The sequence below is a fragment of the Lathamus discolor genome, chromosome 3 (assembly GCF_037157495.1).
Source record: "Lathamus discolor isolate bLatDis1 chromosome 3, bLatDis1.hap1, whole genome shotgun sequence".
NCBI lineage: Eukaryota > Metazoa > Chordata > Aves > Psittaciformes > Psittacidae > Lathamus > Lathamus discolor.
The window spans coordinates 35,306,282-35,317,751 of NC_088886.1; the positions used below are offsets into that span (position 1 = coordinate 35,306,282).

The 11,470-nt window shown below is 40.8% G+C and overlaps 1 protein-coding gene across 7 annotated transcripts in view; it reads left to right on the forward strand.

Moving 5' to 3' along the window:
- Positions 1 to 7,122, forward strand: part of MECOM (MDS1 and EVI1 complex locus) — a 343,190-nt gene extending 336,068 nt beyond the window's left edge. For all 7 annotated transcript variants that reach the window (XM_065674617.1, XM_065674618.1, XM_065674619.1 and 4 more), the window contains 4 exons: positions 955 to 1,099; positions 3,840 to 4,076; positions 4,630 to 4,813; positions 5,765 to 7,122. In XM_065674617.1, the coding sequence (XP_065530689.1) occupies positions 955 to 1,099; positions 3,840 to 4,076; positions 4,630 to 4,813; positions 5,765 to 5,899 (701 nt within the window). In that variant the 3' untranslated portion in view covers positions 5,900 to 7,122. The remainder of the gene's footprint in view (positions 1 to 954; positions 1,100 to 3,839; positions 4,077 to 4,629; positions 4,814 to 5,764) is intronic.
- The last annotated feature ends 4,348 nt before the right edge of the window (positions 7,123 to 11,470 follow it).

Genomic DNA, 11,470 nt, shown 5'->3' on the forward strand with positions numbered 1-11,470 from the left:
CGTAAGTGCCTAAGCTCTGCTGACATTTAAAGTGCTTTGAAAATCCCAGTATAAACTCTACTTTTGTATAACTTAATACCACTGGATGATGTCTTTTCTTTTGGTTTTAATTAAGCCAACCATAGCATTTTGAGAACAGACTGGGAAAATTGATTTAATCCCACCTCTGCAATCACTTGGCTCTCAATAGGAGTCCTAGAGTTGGAGTCTCAGAGGGTACTCTACAAGATTTTCTTGGCACCTTCTAAAATATTCCCACTGTCAGGAGCTGAAAAGCACTAGCTATTATGGAGGTAATGGTGCCTCCTAAGCCTCAAAGCAAATTGGTCACTGCACAGCAGCAGAAAAAGCAGTGGCAGGTAGTGGATATCATTGGTCTGGTTTAGGTATGCAGGGTTTAATGAAAATCCTGTCTGTAGTCTTTTAAGTATACACTTTACATCTCTGGAAATAATCAGATGTATGCAGTGAATGCATAGCTGTCTTTTCCCCGATGCTCAAAGACATCTGTCACTGGTCTGTCAGTGCTAATGAACCTGGGTGATTATGTCAGTGGCTGTTCCATATTTTAAACAAATCTGCATAACTATAGCTGATAAAAGGAAATTGCGCTTGCTCAGTTCAGCCGGTAGTCTAACAAAGTGGTTGACTGAGAGTCTTGGAGTCACAAGGGAACAGGAGGGAGATATTGAAATAGATACTTGGCAAAAGTAATTATGGACCATGGAAATGGCACCCAGCATGCAAGCAGTCTTTTTGGCTGTAAACCACCTTTGCCCATAGATAATACCACTTCCCTTCTAATTACCAGTTTCATGGCCGAAAGCTGATAGATCACCAGTGTTTTCTGGCTCTTGCCCATTTTAACCATCATTTCAATTTCAATTTGACATAAATGTTTAGACATAGAAAATGTAAAAGACCAGCAGTAGAAGTCCTCTATTTTGCTTTAAGGTACTGCAACATCTTCACCTCACTCAGAACTGGAAAGCACAGGAGCAATCCTAGATGACAAGGAAGACTCTTACTTCACAGAAATTAGGAATTTTATTGGAAACAGCAATCACAATAATCAGTCCCCCCGAAACTCAGAGGAGAGGTAAGTTGCATTGGATCTGCATTCAAAAGGTGCAACTTTTCAGGTTTGCTGGCTGATTTTTCACTTTTGATAATGTCTGGAGTCAGAGATACTTCAGCAATCTGGTTGCTTCAGTGTTCCCCTTGCTGTATTACCAGAAGAAGCATGTTGATTCCATCCCCATCGTGCATGACCATATTGCCAGTGGCAGATGTTGGAAAGAAGGTTCCATCTATGAACACATTCCTCCTTGTATCAGAAGCTCTCAGCTTCCAGTTCCCATCGTTGACTTAAGTCCGTTGAAAAATGCCCTCATTTTACATTCATGGCAGAGCAAGTGAATTGTGCATCCTGTGGCTAAGTGTAGAGAGCCTTAAGATTTAAATGCAATTTAAATGTGTAATTAATAAAGTAGACTAAGCTAAATTCTTGGATCAAATGGAAAATTGTAACTAGAAGTCCTTTCCTGTAAGTAACTCAGTTCCAAGAAAGATGCTGACCAGCAAAACACCCATGAGGCTGTGGGTAGATGTTGGTAGTCCACCTGTACTCCAGGATGTGAAAGACTTTTTCCTACTAAGATTTATTAGGTATATGGGTGTTTCAGTTCTTCTGAACTAACAGAAGAGAGGCCACTTCTAAATATTATCAGCTAATAAAAGTACAACCAAGCAGAAAAGGCTGTAGCAGGGATATGCATGTCAGGTGTACATATTTTTTTTGAGATTGGCGTTGCATTATGCATTATTTATACCTTTGAATTGGCATTACATTATCAGCATCAAAAAAATCTTGCTGTTGGTGACAAACTTCACTGTCTTCTAAATTTCCAGATGCCTTTGTGAAGGGATAAAAATGGTGGACATAACATAATTTCCACAAAAGTATTGGATTAAGTGATTACATACATATTCAAATTTCATTCCATCTTGATTGGCAATGAGGGCTTGGGATTTTTTCCTTGCACATCTGGTCTCAACATGTCCTCTGACAGGAAGTCAGCAAAGTGGAAAGGTTGCTGGTTTGTGCAGTGTTTCCTTTCTAATTTTGGCACTTCAGACTGCTCTTGACGGATATTTTATCCCTGGCAAATTGCTGCATTTGAAAGCGTAATTAGAGAATCTGTTTTCTTAATCACATGGCTTTTGTTACTTTGGTTGTAGTCCATCTCCCTTTCATTTCTAGCAGCCTCAATTGAGCATAACAAGCAAGTTGGCAGCCCAGACTGTGCTCAACAACTTCTTTTTTCTGCCTATTTAAATAGAAGATGATAAAGAGATAGGGGGTGGCTGCTTCAGCTGTCCCAACTCTGTAGAGCCTCAGATTTTTTGATACTGTGATATAAACAGACCATTCCCTAGCTTTTTTATTATTATTATTTTTAATGCAATACTCAACTCCTGACAGTCTGATGGAATTTGCTTGGAAAATAGATGAAACTCCATTATTTTTAGGAAAATGATACTATTGTATAGGAAACCAACTGTCACTTGTGTATGCTCCATAGGAAGGTATATCTGTTACAACAGCAAGTCAAATGTTAAATTCTAAATACACTTCTAGGGCTCATCCTTATCTTGCCAGACTTTTGGTTATATTCCATATTGTCCCACACAGTTTGAAGCACATGGAGTCTAAAGCAAACGGTGGGTGGACAATACAGTTTCCATTTTTATAACTGTATTCCTGGAAGAGTAAGGACCTTTTGCACAATGAGAACAATAGATGAATCAAGGCCTCTGTGCTACATAATGAGCAGATACACTGGTAGCGTGAATTTGTGTGGCTCCACTGAGTGCTGCCCTTCTACACCGCTAGTACCTCTGGCCACGCATTTGTTGACGCAGCAGTGGTGCTGAGCTTCTTTGGCTCTCATTTAATACAGCGGACATGATCCAGCTCCAAATGCTTAGAACCCTACAAAGTTGAGGCCTTTAGCAAATGAGCCCCTAGTTCAGCATGGGTATTATGTCCTTGATAAAATCCCGTAGGAAGTAGTTAAGAGAAGTCATTGTCTGAAAGCAAAGGACAACGTAATAACAGCGAGTAGACCAAATGGTTTTCCATGTGTGTATTGCTATAATTACTCATTTAATAGGAAGAAATACACTTGAAATCTTATGTGACCTTTCTTTTCATTACTTCTTACCCTTCAAATCAGTCAATAATGTAGTTCAGTGTGGAGGCAATATTGTGGGCTCCTCTTCAGGTCTTTAGCTGAAGTCACTTAGGTTCCCATGTATGTAATCCATACGTTCAGTGAAGTAGTATGGCTTCTAAATGGGCGGTAGTGTGCAAAATTAATTATGCGTGTAATTCTGACTTTAAAACTCTGAATGCAGCATTGGATGTCATTTTTGAAAATGCCAGATCTGATTTTCAGTTTCTTGGCCCCTACAGCTTCTGATAAAAGGCAGTGAGTTGTTTTGCACAGACTACATATATGATTGGAAACATGAGATGAAATAATGCATGAGAAAATTTGGAATGGATATCTGAACATAACTCCACTTGAACAGTAGTTTTAGCAGGATAACTGGAAAATACCATGCTCATGGTACTGTAACATCCCACTGATTTCTTAGTAGAAATTTCGCCAATTTTCTGCCTAAACATCTGAAACTAAACAAGATACACAATCCAGAAATCCTTTTATTCTACTGGGACAGATCATTTTGACATCTGCCTCTGACAATCTGCTGGTGAGGAGCTTTCGTAACTGATTTGTGATTATTGCTGGGGTTTCTTTTGGTACTTTCAGAATGAATGGCAGCCACTTTAAGGATGAAAAAGCCATGGTAGCCAGCCAGAACTCGGATTTGCTGGATGACGAAGAGGCAGAAGATGAAGTAATGATGGACGAAGAAGATGAAGAGAGTGAAATTGCAGGGAAAGCAATCAAAGAGCCCGTTACGAGTGACATACATGAGGGGACTCCAGAGGAGGATTACGAGGAAACAAGTACTTTGGACATGAACTGCAAAGCTTCCCCTGGCAGGTTGGTTTCTTCCGAGTATTGGCATGCCCGATATGTGGAATAAAAACAATAAACTATACAAGAGCGCCAGCGCCAAACTGTGTGCCGTGGGAACCTGTCCAAAGTAGCCAGCTTCCCAGTTACGATAGCAACATGTGTCTGTGTTTGGGTCAATACCAGCCCTGTTTTCAGTCTCTTCATGCAGTCTGTAGCCTTTCAGAGAAAAAATAACTGTGCTCAGGGAGCTATTGTCATGTTCTGAGTGAGACAGGAAAAGTTCATGGGAGAGACATTATCTGCTCCGTAAACTGACCTGGATCTCCCATAATGGTTACGTGAAATGCTGTGGAGACACCAGAAGAGAGACAGCCTCTCCCTCCCCTGCTCCCAACGCCCACCCTCTCCTCTTTAGAAAATAAAGGGAAATTTATTTCAAGATCAGAGTTCCACAGGGCAAGGTGGCTTATGAATGTAAAAAAAAAGGGATATTCCTCAAATATGTAAATCCGAGAGGATGAGGGAATGCAGAGAGGATCATTTAACTGATGTTAAAACCTCCATGGTGTTTTTGTAGGTATAAAGAGGAGGAGTATAAGACTGGACTTTCGGCTTTGGACCACATAAGGCACTTCACAGATAGCCTCAAAATGAGGAAAATGGAAGAAAATCAATATGGTGATGCTGAATTGGCAGCTTTCAATACTTCCCAGCTGCCAGAGGACCTAAAACAACCCTTGTACAGGAAATCCAAGTCCCAGGTAAAACCTTAACTCAGTTAAAATGGTACTGTCACCAAATACCTGAAGGATTAAACTGTTAGTGTGTGGCAGGCAAGGTTGTTTCAGCTTTGTCAGACAGGGCTGTGCTCTGCACCTGCAATCCTCAGCCTGCCCCGACACCCTCCTGTGCTCCCATTGCACTTGGGAGACCTGATGGGTGCTCTGGTCCTTGATAACGGAGGGATTTCTTTCTTTTTGGCTATTTTTGTTCCTACCTGCCATCCACAGAAATACCGGAAGAAATACTCCCACTCTGCTTTCAGACAGCTGGTGTGGTCACACTGATGCTGTGGCGTGTAGCTGCTACCTTGCAGGGATTTGACTTGATCTGGCTGGCTTGGCTTTTTGGTACTTGTTATTATAGTCTGTTGGATGTTAACTGCCTCTTGGTCTTCAGCATGTTTTTCATACAGCAATAGCTAGGCTGATATCCTAGTGCTAGTTCTTGAAATTTTTTTAAACATTAATTAAAATGGGTCTTTTTAGCCCCTTTAAAAAAAAAAAAAAGTCCATCTTAAAAACTGCAGAATATTCTTGTAGAAAAGGTTAGCGCTGGAGACTGTGGTACTTGGTGAAATACTGGACCAGCCGAGGGATAACATGATTCTTCAGGCTCTTGAAAAGAGCCTTCTGTGCCAAGAATCTGAAGGCAAAGGAGACTCTGAGACCTTGTCTACTATCAAAGGTTTCTCAGAGCTTTGAGAAGCCAGATGAAAGCAGAAATTATTATTACTATTAGTGAGTCAAAAGTGTCAGTGAAAAGGTTGACAGTGGTTTTACCTAACGCATTTTGCTATTAAAAAAAAAAGTAAGTTGAGAATAGCAGTTGTGGCCTAAATGATGCCTGAACTGTGTCAGATGGCATGGGTCCAAGCTCAGATCCGTGCTGGTGGATCGTGACCTATTTGTCCTTCTTCTTGTCCCATCCAGGCGTATGCGATGATGCTCTCTCTCTCCGACAAGGACTCCCTTCATTCTGCATCCCACAATTCTCCCAATATGTGGCACACTATGGCAAGAGCTGCTGCAGAATCCAGCGCCATTCAGTCCGTCAGTCACGTATGACATTGTGAAGTCTTACCGAGAATGGGACCAAGTCCAAACCAGTAGCATGGCTCTTTCATATATGACTATTTAAAAGACTGCTGAGCAGAATGCCTTATAAATCTGCAGGGTCACTCATTTAAAGTCCGGTGACCTTAAACGGAATAATTTTAAAAAGAAATAAACTATTTATTCTCAATATTTTGTTTTGCACAGCAAAGGCAGCTGCTGACTTCTGGAGGATCAATGCGACTTAACGAAAATAAAAGTTTCAGTGGATTATGTAAACTGGCGCCGGGAAAAAGTGTCTTCCAGTTCACCCGGCTTTGAGGGGCAGGGGCAAAAGGGTTAAGACTGCATTGATACACACATGGGCACTCTTTTAATGTAGGAACTGAATTGATTTTCTTTTCTTTTTGTATAAGATAGTTTGACACAGGATTGGGAACAGTTGCTTTCATGTACAAATCTCTTCATTAAAGCTTTATGCATTTTAGCCCTTCAAAGAAAGAAAATAGTTCTATCAAATGCACACTATCCATCGTAAATGTAGAAAGAAGTAACAGGGAATATTTTGTTCTCTCCGTGATTCTTTTGCCTTCTCAACTGCATTGTTAAAAAAAAAGGAAAAACAAGAAAGGAAAAAAAAAGAACTTTGAGAAACAATACATAAGAGGCTTGTGTATATTGTAAACTATGAATGTTCACTACTTCAAGAAGCTAAATCATCCAGATAATTCTGTGAAAGCACTGCGTTCATCGACAGCACCACTAGTTCAAATCATTGTAAGGAGATTTTAATTTTCGACAATCATGTCACTATTTTGTTGTATTGTTTCCTTTCTCCCCTACCCTCTAATTTCTTCTTTGTGTTGTGTGTACCATGTATTTATTTGTTGGCAAACGATTGTTTGTTGATTAAAAATAGCACTGTTCCTGTAACAAACAGCACTGCTCCAGTCCCCCACCGCGTTACGATGTAAGGCACCCATGTACTTCAAAAAGAGTGAGGTGAACTGATCTGTGTATATCGGAGTGCAAAACAGTGTTTGAAATTTTCTTACATTCCTCTTTTATTTTATTTTTGCCTTTTAATGAACTAAATAACTAATAGATGCGACTTAGGGTTGGTTTGTTGTTTTTTTTTTTTGTAATACAGTAAATTGATTCGATTGTATAAACAGTTATAATTTCTTCATGAAAGCATGATTCTTCTGATTAAAAAACTGTACCCAATATTTTAAGCTGGTTGTCTGCGAACTTGTGTGATGTTATTATGTTCATGTTAATCCTATTTGTAAGATGAAGTGTTCCAAATTTATGTTTTAAAAAAAGAAATAAATAACGGAAGGTATTCAGTTATTTTTTGGGGTTTTTTTTTGGCCTTTAGTGAGGGACCAGATTTATTTTTCCTTTTGTTTATAATCTCATTTTGAAATAATCGGCAAGTTGAGGTACTTTCTTTAAATGCTTTGTACAATGTAACTGTTACGCATTTCAGTACATTACTATGAGAGGATCAACTTAAAAAAAAATAATAAAGGACTACAAAACTGAAGGGATTTTTTTTTCTTTTTGTCTCATTTTTGTCTGGGTCAGGGAAAATGGATGTAATTTGTCTGCAGTCTGGGAAGCAAAGGCTGTGTCTGTTAGGTCATAAGGATAAGGGTAACCAGAGGATGGGGCATTACGAAGCATCTTGGACTCATTCACACCATCGGGGGGTTTTAGATCAGTCTTTTAAGTTTCAAAACTACCTTGGAAAAGAGAAATACTTAACTCATTTTACAGGAAGGATTGGTGCACCTTCAAACACTGTTGTAGAGCCTTGAGCTTGGGCTGGTGATGCAAAAACCTCCACCTGTTGTTCATGAGGATGATGTTGGGAAGCAGCTGGCTAATAGCAAAACTTTTGACTCACCAGAATGATGGAAGTCCATAGCTGAGAAGCCAAACGGGCCTCCAACTTCATGAAATGAGCCTCTGGAGTCTTCTTTTAAAAGAAAATTTAGTTGAGTGTTCCCTTTGAAATTGGGTCCAAAGCCCAGCTTTTTCAGGGCCTGCAGAGTGGTGGGAGGTGGGATATCCAGGAGGAGCCAGCACTGGCCCAGGTGATGCACATTTTACTGCACTTCCTCTCAGCAGAGATGGAAGAACTGAGGCTGCTCCAAAGGAGACCCTGGGGAAGGCCCTGCCTGCCACTGTGGGCCAAACTTGGTCTTTGCAGCTACTGCAGGGGATTGTCCTTCAAGTGAATCGAAAGAGTGAATGTGACACCCTGTGAAGTCTTTTTTCTTTTTTTGCAGTGGAACCAAGGCTTGCTATTTCCAGATGCTAGGGAGCTGGCATGAGCAGCAATGAGAGAGCACAGTGCTGGCTATCAGTAACCCAGGGCAGTTAGTAACAAACTGCATATTAAATCCAGCACTGTCCCTATGGGAAAGACACATTTAGGGAATGTGATTCGCAGGAGGTTTGGCTCTACTGAAGCCAAAAGTACCTCCAAAGATGGAAGCCTTCTCTCCAGGCCAAAGGCAAGGGGCACTCCTCTCTCAGTCTGTTTCATTACATAAAGACCTCTCATAGCTCACCAGATCCTGAAGTTGTATTTCACAATAACCTACACGGATCATTCTCGTCTTCCGCCCAGCTGTGTAACCACCACCTGTCAACAGGAGCACTGGCAGGTCTGAATCCAAACCCTGTGGGGACAGGCATGGGCTTTGGTTTGCACGTAACAGCTCCTGAGCCTCATGCACAAGTTATGGCAAGCTGAGACCTACAGGCCAATAGTTTTCCTGCAGGAAACCTAAACCACACCTGTAAATAAGTAAATAAATAAGTAAAAAAAAGCACCTGTGTGCGTATTCTTGTACTCACTTCACTGGCCTGAGCGAGTGGTCAGCTACATGCAGATAATTGCATAAGTAGGCTATTATTTTTAGTGCAGTTAAAGTCACCGTGAAACTTGGTTTTAGGTTTGTGCCAAATAAAGAGAACAAATAGATTAATCAAGTCAAGTTTTGCCTGCAAACAACTTTCCAGATCATTTTCCCCTTTAATTTGATGCAATGACAGTTCTTATCAGCTTTACCCTCACCCGCCCTAGATGAAAGGGGGTTTGGGAGGTGGAGAAAGGGTGGGACACTTTTCCCTGGGTTTAATGTTCTGAGTTACAGTAGCACACTCCCATCATATAACTGTCAGTGAAAGTACTCCTCCAGCTGAGCCATAGGGTTAGTTTAACCTGCTCATAACCAGGTCTATTGACCATCAGGGAGTGGCTGCCACCAACTCATCGAATTCCTGGGCTGACAGTCCTTTTGAGAGCCTTGAGCTTGCTATTTTCATGTCAGCATATCCTGCCCGGCAGCACTGTCTATGGGGTGCAAAGAGAAGAGGGGGGCAAAACATACCACAAGGGGTCCTTCAACTCCATGGTAGGTACCTTACCATGGCCTTGATTTTCATTGCCTTTTCTCACTGGCAGAGTTATTCACCCAGAGGAATAGCTAAAAAGCAATCCAGATTTGATTAGCCTAAATAAACCAAGAAAACTGGGCATTTTTTGTCTTAGTGTTATACCCTCCCTGATGGACCACACAGATGCACTTGTCCAGATGCAAACAGATTGATATGTGAGGAACAATGTTTCTGGCTTTCTGCTACAGTGATTTTTCTGGGGTTTTTATAAAAAAATAATTTCAATACTTAAGAAAAAACACTTCAGCTTATTTCAGCATCATCCTACTGTTCACCCCACTGTAGTAGTTTTCCATAAGTCAGCAAATCATTCCCATGTGATACAGCAGCCTTACTAGATGAAGGAGGTGCACATTACTGCCTCAATTCCTATCTACAGAATCTAACAAAGCAGCAGCATGACAAGATGATTAATCAATATTTCACCCTGGCCCAGCTCCTCAATACCACAGTGGGCCTGAGCCGCTGTTCCTGTGTCAGCCCTGCTGTTTTTCTGCATTAATAGCCACATTTGCGGAGTATGGGAGAGGAAGTTATTATAAAAACATTTGTGAGGTTGCTTTCACTCAATGATTCCGTTTGGCCCATTGCTGCATGCATGTCTTGAACTTTAAAACTTTCTGTCAGGTCCCTCTTGCTCAGACATACGGAGAATTGCTGCAACCTCCTGGATCGTTTTGCCACACTCTGCTGCTTTCCAGCTATATTAACTCTCATTTGTGGTTTTGCTGTTCAGTCATATAGTGGCATGGAAAAGCTAGCTTGTTTTAAAGATGCTTCCAGTAATGATTTAAACAAAACAAAGGCATTCAGCACCAAACAGAAAGCCCTTTTCTCCATGTCAAAGACAACGTACCATGCCAGGACTCCAGTTATAAGAAAAATGTATTCTGCAGCCTGGCCAAAACCATCCTCTTTCCCATCCCATTGAATGGCTGGGTAGGTTTGCAAATATACCTACTCTGCTGCTTCCAATATCCTGATTAATTCATCTTCTGTTTCTATGAAGAAAATGGTGCCAGCTTTAGGAAAGGCTCAACTTTACAATTCAGAGACCTTTAATGAAATCTGGGGAGAGCGTGAAGGGGAGAACATCAAATAAATATAGTAAAAAAAAATACTGTATTCCTTTTCCTTTATTTTTTTCCCCTGCTCAGATTCATCTGCTGCTAGAGAAAAACAGTTTTCTGCAAAATTCATTGTTTTCCCAGAATTTAGATTTTAATCAGACTAACAAACATTTAAATAATCCCTGAAAAGGGGCCCCACTGCCACGCAGTGGTTCAGGAACTCACGGTACATCTTGCGAGACTGAATCCTTTTTCCCAAACCTACTGCCCAAATTTTGCTTTGGACTACTTGTCCCCCTGGCTATGACTATAGACAAGCCTGAACACAGATCCCTTTGCTGCTGATTGCTAGAAGCAGAGACTCCTTTTTTCTGACCTAGGAGCGTCTGTATTTTAATGGCAATTGAAGCTATTTATATCTATAAATTCATTCAGGGAAGTTTGGGGAACCTTTTATTATGATGGTGCTCTGGAAATAGAAAAGTAGTCTCACGTGATGTGCTAGACAGGAGCTTTAGCAGTTTCTGCTCTGGCTGTCTGAGAGGAGGGTCTGAAAGAAGGCACCTCCAAAAGGCACCCTCCTTTTTCCTGCTTTCTTTTAATACTAATTCATTCCAGAAAGGCTAAAAAAATGTGATGAAATACTGTATGTCTAAGAAAACGTTTTGCCTGTAAGTCTTAAAGCAGGCCTCCCAGCTTGGGAGGGTCTAGTGGGAGAAGAGGGTTAGTGGTCATGTTGATGCTTAAATTATCAGTAATTAAGAAGTTGATTTTCTAGGACTGAGGAAAATTTTAAACAGCTGCTTCTTACAGGCCTTTACTCCTCATTTTCATTAGCATGTGTTAAAGCAATCTGGAAAATATATTTAGATCTGTATTATGCTATGGCAAGACCTCAGCGTCTGTACCTTGGGGCAGATAAATGTGAGATAGCCAAGGGTAGATGTGCCAGCACACACATGTGGAAGCATTCAATTTGTAATATGATTATAGCCCCAAAACAAAGCCTGCTTGATACCTGTGGCATATTTGTTTCACA